The sequence below is a fragment of the Triturus cristatus genome, chromosome 2_2 (assembly GCF_964204655.1).
Source record: "Triturus cristatus chromosome 2_2, aTriCri1.1, whole genome shotgun sequence".
In the NCBI taxonomy this organism is placed as follows: domain Eukaryota; kingdom Metazoa; phylum Chordata; class Amphibia; order Caudata; family Salamandridae; genus Triturus; species Triturus cristatus.
In genome coordinates this window covers 1,046,856,287-1,046,883,433 of record NC_140582.1, presented here as the reverse complement: position 1 = coordinate 1,046,883,433, position 27,147 = coordinate 1,046,856,287, and the positions used below count along the sequence as shown (strand labels likewise).

General features: G+C 48.2%; 1 protein-coding gene across 4 annotated transcripts in view; it reads left to right on the top strand.

Annotated features, from left to right (window-relative positions):
• The window catches only part of FAM193A (family with sequence similarity 193 member A), a 489,141-nt gene that overhangs the window by 131,892 nt on the left and 330,102 nt on the right, over positions 1 to 27,147 (top strand). For all 4 annotated transcript variants that reach the window (XM_085642531.1, XM_085642534.1, XM_085642533.1 and 1 more), the window contains one exon: positions 12,433 to 12,661. In XM_085642531.1, coding sequence (XP_085498657.1) covers positions 12,433 to 12,661 — 229 coding nt within the window. The remainder of the gene's footprint in view (positions 1 to 12,432; positions 12,662 to 27,147) is intronic.

The following is a 27,147-nucleotide window of genomic DNA, read 5'->3' as shown; positions in this document are numbered from 1 at the left end:
CTCCATTTCCCAATTCTATGCCCAATCATTGACCTCCTGCTTAAACTCTGTGCTTAGCTTGCTGCCCCTATTCTCCTTCCCCCTGCCCTCCGATGTCTTTGTGCATGCCCCTGCTCCATCCTTTTTGCCCACCATGTTCCATGGACCTGCCACTCCTATCTACTGAGTGTTCTGTTGAGCTGCCACTCCCCTCCCACCTGCCTAGCATTGTCAGATGACTGTAACCTGTCCCTGCCACCTCCACCCTGCCTGTCCACATGCCATGCCCCTATCCTCTTCCTCCTGTCCTACATGGTCCATTGTACTGCCACACCCTTCTGCCCTCCCTGGTCTGTTGTGCTGCAACTGCTCCTCCTGCCTGCCCTGTGTGGTCTGTTGTGAGGCCCCTTCCCCTGAACTTTCTTGTCTGTGCACAGGTCCTGACCCTCCCTTCTATCCTCCATCGTCCTTTGTGCATGCCCCTGCACCCTCCTTCTTGCCCATCATAGCCATTGTGCTGCCACTAACCCTCCCACGTGCCATGCATGGTCTTCTGTGCTGCCATGGCCCCTCCCACCTTCCCTCCATGGTCTGTGTGTATGACATCACAGTCTCACTGTTGCTCTTCATGGTGTGTCTTGCTTCTAGTGCCCATCCTGCCTGACCTCCATGACTATCTTGCTGCTCCTGCCCTGCCCCCTTGCCCCCAGCCCTCTGTTTACATGTGCAGACCCCTACTCCCTCCCCCCTGGCTTGTCTGTTCCATTGTAATGCCCCTGATCCGTCCCTCCTGCCCTTTATGGTCTGTTATGCTGCAGCTTTCTCTCCTGTCTGTCCATTATGGTCAGCTAGCTACCATTGCCTCTTGCCCCTCTGTTCTCTGTTGTCCATGTGCATGGTCCTGTCCCCTCCCTCTTGCTTTCTATGGATTGTTGTGCTGCACTCCCGTCCCGCATGCCCTGTGTGGTGTATTGTGCTCCTGCAAACCCTGATGCCTGCCCTGCAGGGTCAGTTTGGTGCACCTCTCCATGTCCCTCCTGTCCTCTGTTATCCAAGTCCATGTCCCTACTCCATTTCCTTCCATGATCCAATGTACCATACTTGCGAACATTTTGAACTTGGTAAGAGGGAGATTTTGAAAAAAAACTGGGGTATTGATTTTCCCCTTTGAGTTACATTGAAAAAGAGGAGATTGTAGACAGGAGACAGACCAAATAAAGCCCATTTGAGCTTAAAAACATTGGACGTTTCCTGGCTGAATCGGGTCTGTTGGCATGTATGGTTGTACTACCATTGCCTCATCCTTCTGCCCACAATGGTCTATTACATTGCCACAGCCTCTCTTGCAAGTCCTGTATTGTTGGTTTGTTGCCCCTGCCCCCCTTTCCACTGCCCTCCATAGTCTGTTGTGCTGCCACGGCCCTTCCTGCCTGCCCAGTGTGGTTAAATTGTTGCCTTTGCACCCTCCTACCTGCCTTCAATTTTTAGAGTCCGTGCCCCTGGCCTCTGTCTCTCAACAGTATCCTAATGAACAACTAGATTGCTAACATTCTATATTTATTACAAAAGTGTGGAACGCCTGACGTCCTCTTGATGTAATCAAAACTGTAATACCTAGAGCATTTCCTTTAGAAATTACATATATGAGAGGGTCTTATTGGCATCAAAATTATGGTTAGTGCTCTAAAAGACTAAAATAATGACATATATTCTGAGTTTTCAAATAGCGACAAAGCCCTTTTAAATTATTTGTTATCTTTGTTTTTTTATCCAGTTGACCACTTGATTAAATGTTGCACTTAGGGGAGAGGATGTGGTGTTACTTCCAGAACTGCAGACTTTGCAACTGGGGAACCAGGTTGGAGTTTCTGCTTCAGCTCGACATTCTGTGATTCTGGTCAAATCACTTAGTCTCCCCATGTCTACAACCAAAATGAATTTGTTCTTGTGTGATGTAACCAATGCTCATGTAAAGCACTCCAATACCTGACAAGTCTGCACTATATAACACTGCAAAAACACAAAATAATAAGTGTTTTGCACACTTCTGTCATTGGGCTATATTTGGGCTACATCAGGGTGATTTTGGGCTACATTTGGGCTCTTTTGTCTCCGGTGGCCATCTTGGGAGATTTATTTGTTATGAAGTTTCCTAATTTCCTCATGTACTGCAGTCTCCTCAGTAGGAAATGATTTCAGTTTTTTACTTTGATTCCATCATGAAGGTATTTAGATATGTCACACATTTGCCATAAATTCTGAATGTTAGCACTCTAGTTGCTCATTAGATCACTGTAGTAAAGCTACTGCTCACCAGGGAAAACTGCTGCTGGTATTGAAAGTGCATGTTTCAGTCTGCATGTCAGAATTTTTTAATGAAATAGAAGAGGATTTGAGAAGTCACTCAAAATGTGCCCTCATTTTCTTTCTTCAGCATTAATCATAATTTCTATGGCAAAATGAACCCCCTCATTGTGTTCCTTTTTCAATTAAATTTTTAAGTGTTACCAGTTTATTCCAATCAAGATGGCTTCAGGTGTGCCATACTTTTTGTCATAATGAAGACAGTAAGCGCTCTAGTTGTTTTTAAGAACACTCTGGGACATTCTGTCATTGGGCTATACTTGGGCTACATCTGGGTGATATTTGGGCTACATTTGGGCTCTTTTGTCTCTGGTGGCCATCTTGGAGGACTTATTTGTTATGAAGTTTCCTAATTTCCTCATTTACTGCAGTCTCCTCAGTAGGAAATACTTTCAGTTTTTTACTTTGATTCCATCAAGAAGGCATTCAGATGTGTCACACATTTGCCATAAATTCAGAATGTTAGCACTCTTTTTGCTCATTAGATCACTGTAGTAAAGCTACTGCTCACCAGGGAAAACTGCTGCTGGTATTGAAAGTGCATGTTTCAGTCTGCATGTCAGAATTTTTTAATGAAATAGAAGAGGATTTGAGAAGTCACTCAAAATGTGCCCTCATTTTTCTTTCTGCAGCACTAATCATACTTTTTATGGAAAAATGAACCCCCTCATTTTGTTCCTTTCTAAATTAAATGTTTTAAGAGTTACCAGTTTAATCCAAGCAAGATGGCTTCAGGTGTGCCATACGTTTATCATAAGTAGGACTGTTAGCGCTCTAGTTGTTCTTTGGAACACTCTGGGAAGCTGCAGTAGAACACAAAGGAATCAACTGACAGTCTCTGCCCTTGTTGGATGTACATGTTTTACTGAGAATGTCAGACTTTATTCTCACATGACTGAGAAAGATAATGTGAATTTACAGAAAATAAGCTCTCAGTTTAGCTTATAGATCACCTTCCAAACCTCTGTGGGAAAAGCATAAGAAAATATTTTTCTCTCAATCATGATATCCCAGCAGAAGACTTTTTCACATGGTGAAATCACCTTAGAACATACCACAATTCCTAAAATGAGTATGGTACCATCAACAAATGATTTATAATGTAACTAAAGTCTTAAAACCTTCTATTAACTGCAATGCTTTTTAATAAGGTGCTATCATGTATATTGGTCCCAAGATGGCTGCCAACACTTCTTGGATGAAGTGCTGACAGCCAATCAGATCTCAGGATGAGATGTGTGGTTAGGCTCCGCCCTTATATATATGATTTTACTTTTGATTTTCTCAGGAACTACTGAACAGATTGACTCCATATATGCAAAAGGCACATCCCTGAGCTGAGGACTACCTCTCTGCCAAATTTCAAGTAATTCTGTTCAGTCGCTCGGGCTGTACCTTGGACTAAAGGTCCCTATGGAAAATTGCATGGGGAAAACACGTTTTGGGACCCCCCTTTTTTTCTCAGCCCCCGCTTGACGAATCCCCCCGATACTTTCAGGGAAGGAGCGGGGCGCCCCACCTATTCTGAAAATTTCGCGAGGATTCGTCAACCGACGCCAAAGTTATTCCAAATAGAATGTTGCGGATTTCCTATGGAAACACGGTCCTAACTATAACTATCTACTGGCAACCGCCAGTAGATAACTCACTCACACGAAAATATAGTGTAAAGTACACTTTTGTGATTTACATCATGACGGTTCTGTTTTTACCACACACACACTCACACGAAAATATAGTGTAAAGTACCCTTTTGTGATTTACATCATGACGGTTCTGTTTTTACCACTATACAAATTGTGTCAAATTCTGTAAACATACCCACTGTCCTGGAAAAGGGAGAAGAGGATGGGCTAAACCACAACAAAGGACATGCTTGAGTAACAGCCTCTAGAATCTTCATGGTTTATTACATTTGAAGGTAATCATAGACCTATGTAAAAACAAATATCCATTATGCCCCCTGAAGTGAGTTCATGTGCATCCTAATAAAATGCACTCACCAACGCAATTTTAAAGATTTCTCAACTACCATCATACTCCACGCTCAGATGATGATCCCTTTCCTAATTCATTTACTGGTAGTCCTGTTCAGCTTCTGGATTTGTAAACACTGTTGTTTTCCCTTCATCTCTGATATGCAAACAGTCCTAGATCCATATAGAGCCTCAACGCTGAGAAAGAAGCTCCTTAACTATTAGTGGGCCCTATCCAAGTATCAACATTAAATGACTAAGATCGGGAAAAATATGGAAGCTGAAACCTCTCTTCTTACTTCTGCTAACCTTTTATCTTTGGCTCGTGTTTCCAATCTCAACCAGCACTGTACCTGTACCTTTTCTAGTGCCTTCAGGACCTCTAGTAGAGATCTGCAAAACGTTCTGCATGGTTATCTCCGCATCTACCTCTCTCTCAGGTTAACTACCTTAAACACAGTGTTGCTTGTACCTCTTGCTTTAAGTCACCCCCTTCCTTAAAGATATGAAAAAGAAACACCTTCTCCTCATAAGCATTTCGACTTTCGACTTTAGATGGGAGATGGAGACAAACAGACACTCCTCACATTTCTGGCAGCTCTCTCGGAGTTGTCTTCAGCTTGGGCCCATGAAGCAGTTTTCTTCTGGCTTGCACAAAGTTCCAAGGGTCCTACTTTGCGTTGCGTCTCAGTCTTGCAGCCTGCCATTTCCTCAGATGCCCCTTCAAGTACAATAATGTTCTCGTTTGTTGCATGGGATTATTTTACAGATCACTGAATCTGCTATTTTTGGTAATTTCTGAATGCATACCCCCACCCCCCACCCCTTTCTGACTCTTCACCACCTCCATTCAACTGTGCAGGCTAGTGTGGGGATGAAACCTCTAAACAAAAAAAACTCATCTTCCTTTGCCTCCTTTCTATTTTTCTTGGGGGCCTTGAAACTGTGGCAGCTGCAGCCCTCTCAGAAATTGAGTGGGCATGCCTCAGAGCACAGTCTTATACAGATACCTACCGGTTACCTTCAGTGAGCATGCCTCATCTCACACCCACTGCTGATGCCTGCTTCACATCAACCCAACATTCTGTTCCTTCAGGAATATCCCTATCCCCACCTGTACACCCTGGAGCATCCTTTACACCTTAAGTGTTGTGTAGGCTGCTCTGTTTGATGGCCACCTTTTTTGTGGGTCACCGCTGGCGGTCAAGACTTTACTTCTGTCTGCCAGTGGCATCCATAACTTTTGTTGTGTGAATTAAGACAGTCTGCGTGGAGCCTGACCAGTCGCACCTACCATAGGCATGTTCTTAAAGTTCAAAACCTCCTCCCTGGCTAGAGTATCTTGGTGCTATTGAATAAGCAAACAAAATGAGCTTACCAGTGGCCTCCCCATTTTGCTGCTTACATTGATTTATCAGAGAGCCAAGCCTTATTCACTTTCTGAAAAGAAAATGGGTCTACTTAAGGAGGCATAGAAAGACTTCTATATGAGTCTCATTAAAAAAAATATGTATATCTTTATTAGTTTTTGTTTGTATTGTTCCTTAAAATGTTTGCTCCCCATCACATTACAATTTGCATAGTTACACAAAAGAATTAACATTAAAAACATGTCAATCCCAGGCAGGCGGCAGTGAGTACCGGGACAGGCCGCAAGAGCACAATCAGCCCACCAGCGGTAATGGCGAGTGGTAAAGGTACTAAGGCCTCCGCACAGGGCAAATTGGCCAAATATGCCTGGAACAAGAAAGTGGGGGAGAAGGACACAGAACAAATGATATCACCAGGCGAACCCACTGTATCCTCTCCAAAAAAGGACCCTACCCTTTACGAGATCATGGAGGCCATCGCTGGGGTCCGCGCATCCATGGATACAGTGACAATGGAGGTGTCCCTACTTCGCGCAGACTTACGTAAAATGGATGACACAGTCAGACAGCTTGGGGATACTACAGCTGAGTTGCGGGCGGACACATCTCAGCTTCAACGCCAAGTCAACGTACTGCAACTACAGCAAGCCTCGATGGAGAAACAGCTGGACGAATACGAAGGGAGAGCACGAAGAAACAACATTTGTATTCTGGGGGTTCCGGAACGATCCGAAGGACCCACAACGTACCTGTATGTGGAAGAGTTGATCACTAAAAAACTTCAACCCAAGAGACTGTCAAGACTACTTCTCCATTGAAAGGGCGCATAGGGTGCCGGGGGGGCCGTCCTAGGCCAGGGGCTACTCTGCGCCCCCTTATCGCGCGGGTCTTCAACTTTAGGGACAGATACTATCCTGCAAACTGCCAGGACCACCCCTCCACTGAAGATAAACAGCATGGTCAACTTCTTCCCCGACTACACCGCTAAGCACAAAGACGGCGTTTTTTGGAAGTAAAACAAGAACTGTGCAAACGTGAGGTGAAATATGCTATGTTTCCTGCGAAGTTGTGAGTGGAAGTAGATGAGAGGTCTGACTTCTTCTCCACACCTGAAGAAGCCTGGGACTGGTTGGAAGGGTGGGGGCCTGCGACGGGGTCGTGGGGCAGGTGCCGGGACGCCCGCTGGCACTGAACGGCAAGACAAAGAGGACGTGGATCCCCTGGCTGAGGAGGAGAGAAGGCGTGGTGGCGAAGACTTACCCTAGGGGTAGTGTAGATTGGGTTCAAGTGTGCACTACTGGTGCACCGTTACGCTGACAGAGGGTCCTGTGGGTGGTTCTAACAAACCGGGGGAAGTGCATATACAATATCCTATGAGTAGGCACGACCCCATGATACGGCGCGGGGGATACGGCGGTTGGCCAACACCCTAGAACTTCATGGGGGGGGGGGGTCACAAGGCACTCTGCTGAATTTGGGGGTGGGTAGTTCTAAATCCACGGGCAGGGGAGCAGGGAGGGGGGAGGAAGGGCAGTTCAGGGGAGGGACACGGGGTGATTTGAATTGCTTGAGTTCACGTGGCAACGGCACAATGGGAGCAAATTTCGGTTTGGACCAAGCCGAACGCAATTCAGGGCGAGAAGGGGGCACTGACATAGTATTTCAGGTAGACATGGGGGTTGACGCAGGGAGACAGAGGTATTCCCAAACGACCCAACCACCCCCCCCCCCCCCCCACCCCCACCCCCACCCCCACAGCTCGGGTGTGGGAGACGGTTGGGTGATTGGATTTACACCTAAGACACCAGATGGCAGGGAGTAAGAGGGATATATCACTAGTGGTGATAACGTGGAATGTTCATGGCATGGGGAACAAAATTAAGAGGGGATTAGTGCAGCAATATATTAGAAGACAAGCCCCTGACGTGGTGCTACTCCAGGAGACACAGTTGGTGGGCGACAAATGTAAAGCACTCACAAGATGTGGTTACAAGCTGTTAGTCCACTCCGAATTCAGTTCTGGGTCCCGGGGAACGGGAATCCGAGTTAGGAAAAATGTAGCACTCACGGTAAGGCGGACCTGGGCTCACCAGAGGGGCAGGTTTGCGGTGGCAGAGGTGCAGTGGGAAGGCAGGCCCTTAAACGTGGTCTCGGTGTACCTCCCTCCGGCGATGGGCAGAGAAGCGTTGGTAGATTTGGGGAATGTGGTGGCAGATCTTCCCTTGGGTGCGCTACTAATGGGAGGTGACTTCAACATGACAATGAATGACAACAGGGACAGGCTTCCACCCAGACATTCGCCGCGCACAGAGATGAGAGTTTACAGGGGCCCTAGGCCTCGTTGATATTTGGCGTGCGCTCCAGCCAGACGGGGTTCAATTCACATACTACTCGAACGCACACAGAAGCTCCTCACGGATAGACTACTTCCTAACAAAGTCCGGAGCTCTCGGGCAGTTTCGAAACCCTAGGGCCCTCCCACAGGGTATCTCGGATCATTCCCCAGTGACGGTACAGTTAATAACTTTTGAGTGCCAATCATGCACCACCCTGTCCATGAGCCCTGGGTTGTTGAAGATCCCGGACGCCAAGGTGGACCTCATTAAATGCACTCAAAATTACTTTAAGGAAAATGTAGGTTCAGTGGCATCGGCACAAACGGTCTGGGAGGCGTTCAAGATGGTGATTAAGGGGCAGGCCCTGGCTCTACAAGTAGGGTACACTAAAAAACGGCAACAAAATATAGTCCAAATAGAGGGAGATCTCCAAAGACTGGAAGACGAATATAATAGGGCCCCCTCGGACGACATTAGACACCAATTGCAGCTTAAACAGGAGGAGTACCGGTCCCTGACTAGAGAAAAGCTACAAGCTAAACTCCTTCACACCACGCACACACTGTACGACATAGGGGACAGAGCCGGGAAGTTACTGGCGTGGCTGGAACGGAAGGAACAGGGGGAGAGATGAGTGCCTCTGCTAACTTTCGGAGATGGGTCGCAGGTTACCCACCCGCGGGATATAGCTAATGCCTTTGCCGCTTACCTGGAGCAAGTGTATCCCCCCTCCACCTCGTACACCTCTGAAGACTCTTGCCAATTGTTGGCAGACAGTGACATGCCGGTTCTGTCGGAAGAAGACAGGGAAGCGCTGGAGGGGGATCTGACGGATGTGGAAATATACCAGGCTATGAGTAAGATCCAATCAGGCAAAGCGATGGGGCCCAATGGAATCCCTATAGAATTCCTGAAAGTGGCAGCCACACAGGTAACGCCGCAGCTGCGAGAAATGTTTGAAGAAAGCTATGAGAGGGGTCTCCTGCCAGCGGACCTACGACTAGCTTCCATTGTAGTACTTAGGAAACCCGGGAAGCCAGCGACAGAGTGTAGTTCATACCGCCCGATCTCCCTGATCAACGCGGAGGCCAAAATCTTAGCTAAAGTTCTCCCCCAATGCCTAATAGCGGTCCTACCGTCACTGGTCCACATGGATCAGTCGGGCTTCATGCCCGGAAGGAACACAGCGTTGAACATCAGACGTCTACATAGTGTCATTTCCCGTCTGGAGTTTAGTGAGGAAGAAGCGGTGATCCTCTCTCTGGACGCTTTGATGGCATTTGATTCCATTGAATGGCCCTACCTATTTGAGGTCTTGAGACGTATGGGCTTTGGTCCAAAATATATGGGATGGGAGCGACTCCTATATACAGAAATACGGGGACAAGTACGGGTGAACAATCGTACTTCCAGGTCCTTTCCCCTGGAAAGGGGTACAAGACAGGGCTGCCCTCTCTCCCCCCTGTTTGCTTTGATGCTGGAGCCGCTGGCGGCTTGGGTAAGGCGAGACAATATGGTGAGAGGCGGGCGGAGGGTCACGAGAATAGGATTTCACTTTATGCAGATGATATTTTGCTATACCTGGTATCCCCTTATAGGTCACTATGTGGGGTTTTGGACATATTCACGAACTTTGGGAAATACTCGGGGTATGCCATCAACTGGAGTAAATCAGTACTTTATATCTTGAAAGGGGAAGCCCCCAGACTACCGTTGGGATGTAATGTGGAAATCACATTGTTAGGCTTCAGATACCTTGGGATCTTTGTGTCCCCAGAACCTCAGTTGTTTTATGAACGTAACCTGGCGGCCCCCCTGGCCCGGCTTAGAGAGGACGTCAAGCACTGGCGTTCTCTGCCTCTGTCTCTGGTGGGGAGGACAGCTCTCTTTAAAATGTTGGCTCTTCCTCGGTTCTTGTACATTATTCAGAACTTCCCCCACAGAATCCCGGACACCTATTTCACCGGAGTAGAGAGCGAAATTCGTACACTGCTATGGGATGGAGGATCCCCCCCCCCCCCCCCCCCCCCCCCGACTAGCTCTACATAAGCTGACTAAAGGGTGGTACGATGGAGGAATTGCCCTCCCAGACCTCCGCCTTTATTATTGGGCGACACAGCTAGCGGTGATCAACCACTGATATATGGATCCCCGGCCGACCCAGCGTACATGCTAGATGGGTATCAGATGGACAGATTGGGCTATTTGGAGGCACTATACTCCAAGGGCAGGAAAGGACGATCTATTGGCCCTACGGCACACACGGTCGAGATATGGCACTTGGTGAACTCTCGTCTGGGCGTGACCAAGATCCTTACTAAGGCTACACCCCTGTGGGGCACACAGACATTGGGACTCCTGGGCAACCATCCGGGGTTCGATAAATGGGACACCATTGGTATATCCAAGATAGGCGACATGGTAAAACTGGGGGCAGTGCTCAAGTTCGAAGACTTACAAAGGACGTATGCTATGGCTGAGGGGGAGGTGTTTCGCTATCTACAGGTGAGACACGCCCTTATGACAGCGATCCCAGACATGGCAGGTATCCCTGACACGTCCCCTCTGGAAGACAGGCTATTGGATGGTCCTCTGCTGAAAAAGGCCATATCACTTGCATATAAAAAACTGTGTAATAATCTGCCAGACACTTTTAATAAACTTCGAGGAAAAAATGGGACAGTGACTTGGGGATAATGCACGACGAGGACTGGCAGGCGGCCATAACACAGCGGTATAGACTCATCCAGCTAAAAATTCTACATATGACCTACCTCACGGGAGTGACCCTAGCGAAAATAGGCTTTAAGCCTAACGTGGTATGCCTTAGAGGGTGTCAGCAAGACGCATCCTTTTTTCACATGATATGGGATTGCCCAGCGGTGAGACCCCTGTGGGAGGGGGCCACAAAAAGTATCCTAGACGCCCTGGGGAAAGAACAAGCCCTCACGCCTAGGCTAGGTCTCCTAAACATCTGGGAGCAGACTGACCTTACAGAGGCTGAAAGACAATTTATGACATTGGGTTACACACTGGTCAAGAGAGATAGCAAGGAAATGGAGAGTGGCAGACAGACCCTCGCTTCGGATGTGGTCTAGGGAATATGATAAGAGCATGATTGCAGAGAAAGGTGTTTAAGGGGAGGGGGTGCTCAAAACAATGGGACAAAGTGGGGCAAATGGAATACGCACCGAGGTGAGCTATGTGTGTCCCCTACAGTGGAATTAGAGTTGCGAAGATCAAAACGAACTTCACGTCTCCTGAATGTGCTCCAGGTTCTCAACAATGCACAATCTTGTATGTTGGTATGTGCCGCTTGCCTCTTGATTATATATGTAAGTTGTATCTGTTTAAAATTCAATAAAAAGATTCCCCCCCCAAAAAACATGTCAATCTGCACATTACAATCATACTTCTATATGCCTTCTCATTCCACTGTAAAAGCCCCGCCACTCCAACAATGGGTAGAAGCTGATAAAAAAAAAAAAATCCTGTACCCTACAGATAGCACTGGAAGGAATTATGCAGAAACACAGGTATGGACCTACACAAGTTGCTTGTGTAGCAGGCAGAGGCATTTTAAATGGGTCCCCTTTATTGTTTTTTTGCAGATTTTTACCAAGCAATGTACAAATTAAATGATCGCAACATTTTATGTAGTGTATTCATGTAATTTTCCTATTGGAAGAAATAGAGGTACTGCTGAAGTTGCTGTCTAAGAAGTACCATTTTTTGAACTTCTTATCACAAAGCAATAGTTTATGTTGCACCACAATCTGTATCTGATGACCTTGCAAGATGTCATTCCTATACCCAAACACGAAGACTTCTTGATGATGATTGACCTAGCTGTGCATTCCCACATTCTGACCACCTACACTGTGTTATTGGTTTCAATTACTACTTTTTGAAACCAAGTTTGTTGCACATCTGTAGCAACAGATCTGTCCCCATACATGAGCAACTAGTTGGCGAACAAAGAATTCATTTCGGCTTTCGTAATTGCCTTAAAGGCCAGGTTAAAAAAAAATAGTTTTCATTTTATAACAGTGCATATTGTCTGAATAGCGAAACAGCATAGTGAAAGCATTAAACTACCTTGTTATCTCACCATTAATCTAGGAGAGTAAAGTGTGCTAAGGGATATGGCATTTTTTACTTTGTTAATGAAATTCACCACAATATAGTCTTATGTTTATCAGAATATATGAGCTATTGTGCATTAGTGATCATGTACATTTTTACTTTATCAGTTCGTTCTATGTGATATTGAGGTTGAGACCTTAGTCCCCATCGATTCCTTAAAGGGCTTGTATGCCCATTCACTAAGGTCCATGGGGGTCTAGTATTTGGTTGAAACTTGCAAGCACGTTAACTGTTATTTTTTTTAATTCTTTTTATGTGCAGGCTTTGTGAGAGAGATCCTTACCAGCTGTACCAGCGGTTGGAGCAGCAAGCAAGGGAGTATGTCTTGGAAATGAAGGTTCGTTTGCTCAGGCATTTGTCTTTTGGAACAAAAGTAACTTCATCAGTACCAGGACCACCACAAGCGCATCAGTTCATCTCATTGCTTCTTGAAGAATATACAGCACTTTGTCAAGCAGCACGCACAATCAGCACTTTTCTTTTCACTCTGGTGAGTCAAGATAACTAATAGAAACAATGATGTAAGAAAGTGCCCTCTTTCTGTAAGGTTGCCTCCACTTTTTGCCAAACTGTTGATGTACTTTGACTGAGTGTGCCCTGGGTTCCTACCAGCCAGGTACCCAGGGCCTATCTCCTGTCCCTAAAACTGCATTGATATAAAACCCATTGGCACTCTTTGGCCACAAGTAAGTCCCTTGTAACTAGTACCATAGGTACAAAGGGCACTGTGGCCAGGGAAGGCCCATAAGGGCTGCAACACTTATTGTGCCCTTACACACCCACAGTGCCATTGCAGACTGCGTGTTTTGGTGCAGAATAAAGAGAAGAGTCAACATGGCACACATCCCTGTGTGCCATGTCTACAACCTCCTGCCCTGGCATAGGCTAGCCACCCCTCTAGCTGGGTGCACTATACCAGTGCTGAGGGTACATGTACCCCTACAGTGTGTATGTCAATTCTTAGACATTATAAGTGCAGTAATGCCATTCAGAGTATATGGTACTAGGAGTTTGTCAATACAAACTCCACAGCACCATAACGGCTTTACTGAAAACTGGGAAGTTTGGTATCAAACTTCTCAGCACAATAAACCCACACTGATGCCAGTGTGGGATTTAATGAAAAATGCACTCAGAGGGCATCTTAGAAATGCCCCGTGAAAAACGACCTAACTCTAGTTTCCTAGCTGAGTGGCTGCCTGCCAGCTGCTACCACCAGACATGTTTCTGGACCCCTGAGTCGAGAGCCTGGCGCTCTCGTGGTCCTGAAACAATGTACATCCTGGGACGAGGTGCCAAGCCTCCTCCCCCATGATGGGCAGGGTCCACGAAGGGCAAGCTTCAAAGCCTTGCCGCTTTTGTGAGATACCCCAGCCATTTGCTGCTTTCAGCAACTGGCCCGCACTGGTTCTGACCCCCACTTTCGGTGGGAGAATAAGCGGGAACACCAAGTGAGGAAGGGAGGTGTGCCCACCTTTGCCAACTCAACCCCTCTGGTGGAGGAGGCGAGGTGAAGCACAACTCTGTCCCCACCATCTTGCAGATGGGGGGACCCAGCCAACCAGAGAGACAGATGCCCCCCCCCTCCCACTGGAGGGTGTACTCACCCCCAAGAAAGGGACCCATTGGTTCCGACCTGTACCTACCTGTATCACCCCTAAATTTAGTATTTAGGGGCAACTCTGAACCTTGCCTCCTTGGACAAGAACCGACCAGAAGAGGGACCGAAAAAGCCATGCTGTACTAAGAAGAGGAGGATGACTTGGCCCCTGCCCTACTGGCCTGTCCCCACCTCGAACCTGCTCCAGCGAAATCCTGGAGTGTCCTGCAGCCAGCAGCCCCCAAGAACCCGGAGGACCTTCCCAGACCAAAACTTTGTCCCCCATGAGCACCGGATTAGCTCAACAACAGACTATAGCCCCGGCCAAACCCATGAGCCTGCACTACTCTGCACTCACCGCCCGAGTTCGAGTGGCCCAACACCACTAGGAGGTCTCCCCAGTGATCCTGGATACAGTGATCTCTGACCTGCCTCAAATCTCCTGTTGGCTCCTGCAGCCCCTTCCTGGAGGATCCTCCTGACCGCGACCGGAGCTGGTAAGAGGCAGCCGATGCCAAAATGACACCCCTGCACCCAACGTCCCACGGCCTTTGGTGGCCTAACCGACGGTGTCCCAGCATCCCCAGGCATCCCAACTTCTCTCCAACTGGTGGTTACCTCCAGGAGATCTTCGTCCCCGAGCCTGCAGTGTTTGTCGCAACTGGAGAATCCCTTTTGAAATCAACAGTACCCTGCACGCAGCTACCCCTGTGCTGCTGCAGGTGCAACTTGTGTGCCAACTCAGATCCCCCTTAGCCCTGAGTCTAACACCAGAAGCTTTGCTCCCACAACCTTGTGGCCTGCTCTTGAGAAGCCACCAACTAGAGGCCCCCTTCCCCCTATTGGATAACATTGGGCCTCAGCACTCTGCACCCGGCCACCCAAGTGCCGCTGACGGTGTTTTGAGAGTGTATCCTCGAATCTGGGGGAACCCTGGTTCTAACCCCAGAAACCCAACTCCCACAGCAAAGTACTTACATGTAAACTGATAACTCCATATTCCTCCTGTAGGATTGCATTGACTGCTTTTCTTAAATTGTTTTGTATGAAGTTGGTTTGTATGGAACTGTAAGAAAACTGCAAACATATAAAAACTGCTTTACTTACCTTTTCTCTAGGAAATGTCCCAGTGTGATTAGGAAATGTCCCAGTGTGATATCTAGGCATATTACACTGAGCAAAAAAAGTAATCCATAAAGTATTCAAAAGTAATCCAACAGTTATTTCAACTGTATTCAAAGTATTTACAAACCTGTAACAATGTCATTTTCATTCAGCTTGCTTATATTGTTCAACTTGCCATGAAAAGTACAGTTTACACTTACCTGTGCCAGGCTTGCTTGGTTCTAGAAAATAAATATAACTAATATCGTTTTATACAAACTAATTTGCCTCACTTCAGTCTTTGAGTGTGTGACATTTCTTGCCTGAGTGTGTATTATAAATGTATAGCACTATTCTCCGATAAAACCTTACTGCTCGCCCACTCTACCACAAATAGAGTAAGGTATTACCTAGTTTTACCTCTGCCTACCTTTGGGGTTCCACTGGACTCAGTGCTCACTGTATCTTACTTTGGGTTAGTATATACAGAGCCAGCTTCCTACAAACGATTATTCATTTATATATACTGTGATCCTGAGAAGGAACCATTCTATTGAATATTTGATTTTGATGCATATTACTGCCCTCCTGTACTAGTCTATATCATTCCTGATTTTTAGGTCTCGCCTGACCCAGCGCATGCGCTGGTCTGGCGAGACTTAGTGAGAGGGCTCTAAAAAGTGCTACCAGGCCAGCCTAGAGCTACAGTGCGCGGGCGCGCGCACCGCGCTTTACCCCGATTACTTTCACTTTCGCGCCCGCTTGGCATAGCCAATAGGTCTAGCTTTTGGGACCTTATAAGTATTTAGTTATGCAACTGTTGCATGGCTAAACACTTACAAGGTCCCAAAGGCGAGACCTATTGGCTATGCCAATGCTTGTTAATTAGGCAGTCAAGTTCATTTTGTAAATTAGGGTAGAAGTATCAGTTATTACAATACACGTGCTCTGAGGAGTGTTGTACATTCAAAGATTCAGATTTTGACCACAGATTTCTGTTGCAGTTTTTTAGCTAACTAGTATTTTGTAATATACTTAACTTTGGATGGCTGTCTGACGGTTAGTTGTGGGTATAACTCAAGAGCATTCCTTTAACCTGCTTACATAACCCAAGACCTAAAAGGGACTATAAGGTAGTTTTTGGGTTGGGTCTTTTAGTTAGTGATCTTTTCAACTTTTGCAGCGTGAATCTTTCTGGATTCACTATGCTGTGCATTATTCCGCGATCTTGTGGTTGGGTCCGGATTCGTAGTCTTTTCTTTGTTTTTTTTATTTTTTTATTTTTTTTGTAGCCCAGGTGGGCGGCGACGATCCACCATTTGGTGCACATCCCGTGACGACGTCGTGCTTCCTGCGGAAGTCCCACCTTCGGGGCGCCATCTTCAGATTCTTTTTTCCGCCGTTGGGTCTGGATCGTCATCGGGAAGCTCCAGAATTACAATCGAAGGAAGAAGAAGGAAAAGCGAGTTTCGTCGATAAATAACTACGAAGATATCACAGGAAAGGAATATATCACATCAGGAGCGCGAAGAAGGAAGCCTTCCGCCTTTTTCTTCGACGCCCTTGGAGAATGCGCACTCAGAGGCCCTGAGCGCAATGAACAAGACGCCATTCAAGTTCTGCCCTAACTGCCACCACAAGTTCGCGCAGAAAGACCAGCATCCGGTCTGCAACCTCTGCCTACCGGTCGACCACCAGAGCAAGGACTGCAACGCCTGCTCAGCCTTCGCGCCGAAGACGCTCCGGGTGAGAGAACGTCAGAGAAGAGCCAACGCCAGCATGGATGGCAAGAGTAAGGCCCCGTCGCTCTACGATCTGTGCCTCTCCACAGACGATGAGGACCACGTCGCCGAGGGACCCGAAAACTTCACGGTCGTAGAGACCGACAAGAAAAATGAAGACGAGGTAAGGGAATCGTCGAGCTCAAAACACCCGAAAATGCCTCAAACCCGAGGGTGACTCGAGAAAATCTGAGTTAAAGTCCACAAAGGGAGCCCCGGCGCCGAAAACTTCGACGACCAAGGGAAGAGCCATGGACAAGAGGCCGAGCGGATCCTTCGAAAAGGACTCCCTGGTGCCGAAAGACGCCGAAAGGCAAGGTTCGTCGAAGACATCCCATGAAACGGGGCGCTCGACGCAGAAGGACAGGCCGTCATCGACGCAAGTTCCGTCGAAGAGGCCCGCGGTCGACGCCGAAAGCATCTCCGAGATGGAGAAAAAGAAGAGGCGGCTCGAGGCCGAAATGGAGAACATCCTTCAAAGGAAGAAGGAGTTCGACGCCAAGATGAAGGAATTAAAAATTCCAACGGCTCCACATACGAACGTCGTCTAAATCGAGGACGATTTCGACACCGAAGGGCTGCCGAGAGATCTCGAAAAGGAAGACGAGACCTATTATGAGGGCGAAGCCGAGCAAGAAGACCAGCAGTCGTTCTACAGCTCGGCGCCATCAACCAGCCACGAGATCGAATGGCAGGATCTCGACACCGAAAACCCCGAAGAGCCCGTGGACACGTACCCTTCGAGGCCTTCGCCACCCGACGACATCGGGGTGTACAATATGGTGGTCAGGAGCGCAGCGACTGCCTTCGGCGTGAAACTGGACGAGGAGAGGCCGAAAGCCGATTTCCTCCTCGAGACCCTGCTCCCCATCCAGACGAGGAGCCAATTCCTTCCCATGCTACAAAGTGTGATGAATCAGGGAAGAGAGGCCTTTAAGGAACCAGCGACTTGCCGTTCGATCACGCCCAGGACGGAGAAGAAGTATAAGCACTCTTCTCTGGACCCCCCTTACATCAAGGGTAGTATCACTGCCGACTCCATCATAGCTTCCAAGGCCAGGAGAAGGGCCAACGCAGGAGAAAGCAGGAGGATAGACCTCACAGGAAGAAAGGTCGAGAGGAACGCCGCAATGCACTGGCGCATGGCGAATTCCAATGCACTTCTCAATAGGCACCAGTACCAGCACTGGGACGAGATGGGGGAGCTAGTAAAACACCTGCCCGAAGAATACCGCCAGAGAGCCTCCCACCTGGTGGAAGAAGGTAAAAACATTGCCAACTCTTGTATAAAGACAGCGTTGGACGGGGCAGAGACTTCGGCAAGACTAATGGCCATAGGGGTCACCGAGAGAAGACATGCATGGCTAAGAATCTCTGGATTCAAACAGGAGGTGCAGAACAACATTCTTAGCACCCCCTTCAATGGGGAGACACTGTTCGGAGCAACAGTAGACGAGAAACTCACCCAGCTGAAAAAAGAAAACGAAACGGCGAGGTCCATGGGGGCCCTACAGCTCAGGGGGATGAGGAGAGGCAATCCCTCTAGGAGACCCTACGGTCGGGGAGGAAGCCAGCAGGGAGCGTCTCACCAGACGTTCCAACAGGGTCAGTAGGGTGATAGTCACGGACAACAAGGTCAACAGAAGCAAAACTGGCAGTACCAACCTCGGGGCCAGTCCTTTCGCGGGAGAGGGAACGGACGTGGACAGAGGAGGAGAGGGGGTGACCAACCCTCATCAAAGTGACTCAGCACGCAGGAGGACGCCTACCCACGACATACCCCCAAGGGTGAGGCGCAATACAGTAACATCAGGGGGGAGAGAAGAATCCAAAGCCTACGAGCATCCAACACCAGTAGGCGGAAGACTGAGTTTCTACCTTCAGGAGTGGCGGCGTATAACCACAGACAAGTGGATACTGAACGTCATGCAATACGGATACTGCGTGGATTTGGAGAAAAGACCTCCAAACAGAAAACCAAAAAGAAGGCAGATATCGGCTCAAGAACTTGCCCTACTCAGAAAAGAAACGCTGAAACTACTAGAAAAAAGAGCCATAGAGGCAGTGCCGTTCAGAGAACGAAACAAGGGGGTCTACTCTAACTACTTCGTGGTCCCGGAAGTAGACGGAAACCTCAGACCCATCCTGGACCTGATATACCTAAACAAGTTCATCAGAACGCAAAAGTTCAAAATGACTTCGCTGCAGGAGGTCCTGCCCCAAATAAGAGACGGGGACTTCATGGTCACAGTAGACCTCAAGGATGCCTACCTGCACGTTCCAATAAACAGAAGACACAAGGGCCTTCTAAGGTTCAACATCGATCAGGAGCACTACCAGTTCACAACCCTGGCCTTCGGGCTAAAATCGGCGCCAAGGGTTTTTACAAAATGCCTGTCGGCAGTCGCAGCACACCTACGAAGGCAGGGGATCCATGTCTACCCCTACCTAGACGACTGGCTGGTCAAGGCAAACACACGCGAGAAGTGCGAGAGACACGCAGCACGCGTGACAGACACTCTGACGAACCTGGGGTTCTCGATACACTGGGGGAAGTCATCGCTGGAACCGGAACAGGTGAAGATTTTCCTGGGAGCAAAAATCAACACCCTAAACAGCACAGTGGTGCCCAGCGACAGGAGAACAGATGCCCTACTGAAGGAGACGCGTCTCTACCAGAAGGGGCGAGCTCTGACAGTGAGGTCAGTGAGCAAGATGATGGGGATGATGGCTTCGTGTATCCAGCTGGTGCCGAATGTACGCCTGCACATGAGGCCATTCCAGGAATGGCTACAACAGCAATGGTCACAAGCAAGCGGATGTTGGGAGGATCTAGTGGTTGTTACGCACGCAGTGCAGGAGGAGATGACTTGGTGGAACAGAGACAACATGACAGCAGGGAGGAGCCTGACACCACCAAACCCAACAATGACCATTTCCACGGACGCATCTCAAAAGGGAGGGGGAGCGCACATGGACAATCTCAGAGTGAGGGGTCTGTGGGCTCCAGCAGATGCGGTACGCCATATCAATTACCTCGAATTGAAAACCATCCTGCTAGCCCTGAAGGCATTCCAGAGACACCTGTACAACCAGAGGGTGTTGGTTCAAACGGACAACACCACGGCAATGTTCTATATCAACAAGCAGGGGGGAGACACAGTCGTTTCCCCTCTCCTCTCTGGCACAGGAGATTTGGAGATGGGCCATACCTCTCAGGATAGATCTACTGGCAATTCACCTCCCAGGGAAGGACAATGTGGAGGCAGACTGGCTAAGCAGGCAGACCTCGGCATCACACGAGTGGGAGCTCAATGGCCAGGAAACGGAGAAGCTTTTCCAGAGATGGGGAACTCCCACAATAGACCTGTTTGCAACACGCCAAAATGCAAAATGCCAAAGCTTCGCGTCCAGGCAACCAGATCGGAAATCCCAAGGGAATGCCCTATGGATAAGCTGGTCGAGGACATTTGCCTACGCCTTTCCTCCGATACCCCTGTTGCACAGAGTGCTCGACAAGTGCAGAACCAGCAACATGACTCTGATCCTAGTGGCTCCGCAGTGGGCAAGGCAGACATGGTTCTCACAAATTGAAGAAATGGCACAGGGCAATCCCCACAGGTTCACGAGAAGAAGGGACCTGCTCTCCATGCAAAACTGAGAGGTCCTGCATCCGGAGCCAGAGAGCCTCAACCTGGCGGCATGTCTCCTGAAGACCTAGAGTTCGCTCACCTTAGATTGCCTCCAAGCACTATGCGGGTGCTGCGGGAGGCAAGAAAACCAACTACACGCAAATGCTACAGCGCGAAATGGCAGAGATTTACTATGTGGTGCAGGAAGAAGGGGCTGCAAAATAGAATGACAAGAGACTCAACAGTACTGAGGTACCTCACACACCTTCTAAAGAGTAACCTCTGCTCGAGCTCCCTAAGGGTGCTCCTAGCGGCGATCGTAGCCTACACCAGAGGAGAGAAGGGTGGAAGTTTCTTCACATCGCAGGCTGTGAAGAAATTCATGGAAGGAGCCAAAAGAATTGCCCCTCCTAAAAGGTTGCCGCCGCCAGCATGGAATCTCAACGTGGTACTGACGGAGCTCATGAAGGCACCGTTTGAACCCATTCACAAGGCATCACTGCAAATGTTGACTATGAAAACGGCCTTTCTGGTGGCCATAACCTCGTTACGCAGGGTGAGCGAGCTTCAAGCACTAACGCTACAGGAACCCTACATTCAGATTCACAAGGACAGGGTAGTCCTGAGAACAGACCCACACTTCATGCCCAAGGTGGTGTCGGCGTTCCACATGAACCAGAGTATTCAGATACCGAGTTTCTTCCAACACCCGATTACGAACGCAGAAAAGACTCTACACACTCTTGACGCTAGAAGAGCGGTGATGCACTACATTGAGAGAACCAAGGAACTCAGAAAATCAAAGCAGTTGTTTGTGTCCTTTGCTACTAGCTTCATGGGTAGACCAGTGACTAAGGGCACCATCGCTAGATGGATAGCCCTCACTATCCAATTCTGCCACAAACAGGCTGGACAGGAGCTAGCAGAGGGGCCTCAGGCTCACTCCACAAGGAAGAAGGGGGCAACCGTTGCCTTCCTGGCGAACACGCCCATTCAGGACATATGTCTAGCGGCAACTTGGGCATCTGTGCACACGTTCACAAAACTCTACTGCATGGACATCCAGATGAACAAGGAAGCACAGGTTGGACAGAAGGTGCTTCAACACATTTTCAACGACCAACGCTCATCTACCACCCAGCCGCCACAAAACTAGGAAAACCGCTACAAAGTCTATGCACAGCATAGTGAATCCAGAAAGATTCACGCTGCAAAACGAATAGTTTCTTACCTGTCGGTGTAGTTTTGAAGCTTGAAGATCTTTCTGGATTCACTAGCGAACTCACCCACCTCCGCCAGGAAGATGAGGCTGGAGGAAGAGGGGGTAAAATGAAAAAGATCAGAAGGAATGAAAACGTACAGAAAAATGGACATGAAGGATTAATCAATCGCCTACGGTTAAAAAAAAAAAAAGAGGAAAAAAGAACCCGAAGATGGCGCCCCGAAGGTGGGACTTCCGCAGGAAGCACGACGACGTCACGGGATGTGCACCAAATGGTGGATCGTCGCCGCCCACCTGGGCTACAAAAAAACCCCCAAAAAACAAAGAAAAGACTACGAATCCGGACCCAACCACAAGATCGCGGAATAATGCACAGCATAGTGAATCCAGAAAGATCTTCAAGCTGCAAAACTACACCGACAGGTAAGAAACTATTCGTTACAGTTCGATATGTTTCTGTTAACAATTGCATCCTTTTCTATGTTTAGAGATCGAGGTCCCTGAACAATTATTTTTATAATGTCAGTCCTAGGTGCACTGATTGTGAAACCATAACTTTTATTCCTAGGCTAAGATTCTCCTGTTGTTCCTTTCATTGTTAAATTTCTTTCCAAAGCATACTAGACAGCACATGAGCTGTCTGTTCTGATGTATGTTGATGAACATCAATGAAATATAGGGGCTTTGAAGCCCAGCTTTTGCTTGCCATTGGTTGGCTTTCCCTGTCACTCATTTACTTGCATCCTATTCGCGTCCCAGCTTGTAAAACTTGTATTTGTCTTTTCCATGAAGCATTGCCTCTATACTATTGCTTGTGATTTGATGTATTCGCTGCTTTCACTGCTTTTTTCCAGAACCTTTTTCTTTTCTTTTAAGCACTCCATGAGCGTGTCTGTTTTCGAGCTACCTCCTTAGTGTGCATCCTTATCTCTTTCCCTGCATTCAGTGTTGATCTATTGCCTTTAGGAGGCGGGCTCTATGTGATTCATCAAAAATCTGATATACTGAGTAAGGAATCCAGGGGTTCCCTTATGAGCAGACAGGGGCTTGCTGTGCAATCCTAAAGTGCTCTATTAGGGTGTAGTGTGGTTGAGCAGCCTTAGGCTCAACACAGAGGAGTGCAAGACATTTCAAATACACACAATGATTAATAAATGACACACACGACTCAAGAAGTAGATCCACACTGTAGATAACTGGCTTAGTATATGTTGCACACTTATTTAAGTGAAGCACCCTGCACTAATCCCGACAACCCTTATGGCGATTTTAGTGGTCTTAGATAACCATAGAAAGCTCTCGGATTGGTAGCTGTGGAGAGCAGCCTTCAGGCTTAGTCCAGAAGGATTGTAAAGCAGTTTGTTTTACCAGTACTAAACATATAGTGAAGGTTAAGTATAAAAGAACCACACAGTGTAGTTATAAAATAATAAGTATTTATTATTAACACTCTCACGTTGGTATATCTCCAACCCGGATATATAATCACAATGCAGACTACTTCAATAGTAGAACAAGTAAGTAGCACAAAAACACAGTGGTCTCCAAGGGGAGACCCGACCATATACTAATAAAGTGGAATGCGAACTGTGACCGAAGTAGAGACCAGTCCCAGAAGACTTAAAAGAGCCAAGGACCCACTCAAGGTACGTATCCCAGGAACCTCATGGAGACCATGTGCAGAGTGGAAACACAGCTGTGTACTCCATGCAAGTCAATAGGGAAGTCGCGGTTGCAGTTTTCAAGAAGGACCCTTCCAAGAGGACCCTGAAGAAACCCTGTGGAAGATGGAACGTTGGAGAGTCACTCCACCCGTGGATACCCCAGGAACAAGGATACCTACACCAGGGAAGCGGGGTGCACAGGTGCAAAGTGATGTCAGAAACTGCTGCAGACCACAATGGAGGGCTTGATTGAACATGCCCCTGGCAAAGAAAGTGAAAGAGTCCGGTGGAATCCAAGGGTGGATTTTTGAAGAAGGGTACCTGAAAGCAGAGGGGACAGTCTATGCTACTCAGGAGTGACCAGGAGGCAAGGAAGACCAGTGACCGCCGATGATGTAAGATGCAGGAGAGTTGACGGTGACCTTGTCACTGCATCTTTGAGGGCCAGGCGACACCCCGGAAGACTAGGTGCCGTTCACAAGCTGTTCCACATCGGGAGTCGAGAGCCAGGGAGTTGGTGTCCGGTGGGGAACACCAACAAGCCTTGGCAGCAGCACCAGATGACAAATGAAGAAGGTGCAGTGTCGGGATCAGCAAGGTCCAATGGATTTACTAAGCACAAGAGAGCCAGAGCAGGCAGGGGAGCCCCCTGGAGCCAAAGAAAACCCTCAAGAGGACCAACAGGCCTAAGGCACAGGAGTCGCAAGAGGACCTCAAGCAGCTCACCAATGATGCAGGCCCATGTTGCAGAGGATGCAGTAAGGACGAAGATGTTGACAGCAAGAGAGGCTGGAGCTTTTTGGAGCCCAAAGATCTCTGGAGAAGGCACAGCAAGCCTTGGCAACGGCAAGACAATGCTGTGCACAGGGGTGCTGTTCCAGCGGTTCCGACAAGGGATATTGGCCTCAATCTTGGTTAGAAGACAGTGCAGGCCTCGAGGGAGGTGCAGAACCACCACGTGTGTTGCTGGGCCTTCCGAAGTCTGGAGGACGTCGAGAGCAGCAGACCGGTCAGCTTAGTTGCGGTGCCTGCAGATGCAGAGGAGTGACTCCTTCACTCAAAGGGTGTCTTTCATTCCCACATTCCTGGAGAATAACCTGGATGGTGCACAGACTACACAGAAGACTGGCAGGTTCACAAGACCAGGTGCAACAGGAGTCTTCCATATGCAGTCTCCGTTCCCAAAGCAAAGTCCAACGTGCCCAGAAGGTTGAAGATGAAGTGGTTTCGGATCTGAATCTTATTCCACGACGAATCCGAAGAGCCACCCACAGGTAAGCCCTTAAATACCCAAAGGAAAGGGTTGGGGCAATTCGGGGGTCCCTCCCAGAGGAGGGGTTGGGCAGAGGGGAGTATATTCGCATGTCCTTTGTCCAGTTTCGCGCCAGAGAGGGTTCTAAAGGCTCCCTGAACTAGTTCCAACTGGAGCATGCAAGGAGGGCACCATTTGTGCCCTTCAAAGCAGTGTGGTGGCACTGGCAAGCACCCCCAGCCTAATACACGAAGTCCTGTCTGGGAGGTGGTCACACCTCCCTGTGACAGGAAACCTATTGATCTACCTTCCCATACTCGAGCCTGGCTCAGCAGCAAGAGGGCAGAATAGTATCTGTGGTCAGCAGCAACACTAGCTTGCTGTTAGACCCTGAAAGGCTGGATTCTGATTAGCAGGATCCCAGTCAGACTATTAGAAATCAGAATGGCACCAGCAAAAAGTGGGCGTAACCATGAAAGCAGATCCTACTTTCCTACACACACCAATTTATAAAAATGGTAAGTATCTTTTATATATGAGTAGGCATCCGAGAAAAATCGTTCAAGAGCGTTTTTTAAAAACTGTTCTTATTGATAGCATTGCTTCACATTACATCTTATAGCTTTATCGTGTGCATCCTTATGGTTTAACACTATACATGGATGAGCTACAGTCTCCGCGATATATCGTGTCATAATATATTTGCAACGCCCTTTCGTTTTATCTTAGCCGTATACATCTCCCAATGAACACTTATAACATGAAGTAAGAATGTTTTTAAATATAAATTCTTTTCACTTTAAAAAGCGATTTCTGAGTTCTGCAATGTTATCCTATGGAAGAAAAACAAGTTCTGCAAACAGGCATAATACAGCGACTTACAAGACCAATCTCCAGGAGTTAAGGCGAGTGGTAGGCAAGGTCTAAGGCAGCACCGGTAGTACGGCACCAGGGGCGCAGAATGCATGGTGCAAAACGTCGGGAGCCCAATAAGTTTCTATGGAGATTAAAAACTGCAAAAAACTGTCTGCAGGCTCTGGCTGGAAAGCCTGTCGGGGTGACTCAACTGATGGGTTCAAGGCTTACGATGCTCGGGACGTAAGGACACCTGGGTTCCTCTTCTCCATAGGCCAAGGGCGGCGGATGCAGATGTGTCTTTAGGTGTCTGGTTTTCTTACTGGAAGCAGTTTAGGGGGCCTGCGTGCAGAGGCTGCAGGTGACTGGGAGCCCATGAGGGATGAAACCACGATAGACCTGAGCTCTGGGGAAACTTGTTGACATGGGTGGCCCACTTCAGCTCGGGCCGGAGGAGGCCAGTGCAGTGGTGGCTTCAGGTGTCTGGTTTTGGCAGTTCCGGAGGCTTAGAGTCTTTACCTTTTGGAGTTTCTGCAGGATACATGTAACAATTCCGCTGTTCTACGTGAGGCAGGCTGGCAGGGTTGACGCGAAGTCAGTTGCTCTGTCTTCTGTTCTTGTTGTGAAACTCTTAACGTCCGCCTTCTTTCTTCAGGTCGACAGGATCTGATTTCCTGGTGCCAGGTGCTCCACTAAATACTAAATTTAGGGATGTTATGGGAGTGTAGGGTAGTAGCCAATGGGCTTCTTACTCTGCAACCCCTATATAACCACTTCCTGTGGGAAGTGGGCCTAACCCTGTCCCAGAGTTCCCAAGTACCAACACAAAGATGGCCACTTCTTAAAAATCGTACCCACATCAGGTGAGGCCACTTTGGGGTGGTTCTAGCCTGAGCGGTGGGCCCGCCTACCTGACTATCTAATTTCCCACCTGTCCAGGTGACAAGGGGCTGTAGACAAAGGGTGGGGTCAGCCTCGTCTCCTGTGAGGGGAGCCAGATTCACGTTTCAGAGGCGTGAGTTTCAGTGAAGCTTGCCTGACTAGGAGTGCTAATCAGTAGGTCATCCTGGTGGAGGTGGTGCAACATTCTTACTGTGCAGACTTTTTCTGACTTCCTGAGATTAAAGGCCCTCCCCCGGGAGGTCAGAAATCTGTCTCGAGTGGCAGGCTGACAGAGACCAGTTATCCAACACACTATAGGCTGGTAGGTTTTCAGGGGACACCTATAAGGTGGCCTCTGGGTGCATGTATTCACAAATCTACCACTGGAATCAGAGTGGGTTTGTAAATACGAGATGTTTAATACCAAACATCCTATTTTCAATGAAGCCATCATTTATCTGGAGAACTAGTTTTCACCAGTATCCAGTACATATTCTAAAATGGCTTCCCGGTTCACTTGTACTTCCTGTAATGGAACTGACCAGCACAGGCTAATATCTGCTCAGGAAGGTATGCCCTAACGTGTAGTATTAAGCACCCTGCCTTAGCGCTGGATGGCCTCCTGCAAGGGTAACTTAAAAATACTGCATGCAGTGTCGAAGGGACATGACACACAGGGATGTGTGTCATGTCGTGTTTTTACTTTTATCTGCACCAAAACACACAGCCTGCGATGGCAACCCTGCATGAGTTTGTTGAGGGGTCCTTAGGGTGGCAAATATCGTGCTGCAGCCATTGGGGGTGGGGGGGGGACACCCTCTTTAGTGCCCTAGGGACCAGGGGTATCGCTTACTAGGGATTTAGAGGGTGCTAAAGGTATTGCCAATTGGGGTAAACAATTGGGCTGTTTTAGGAAAGATCTGGCACCGGGGACCAGATTAGCAGGAGCCCAGTGTACTTCCAGTCAAAGGTGCAGACAATAGT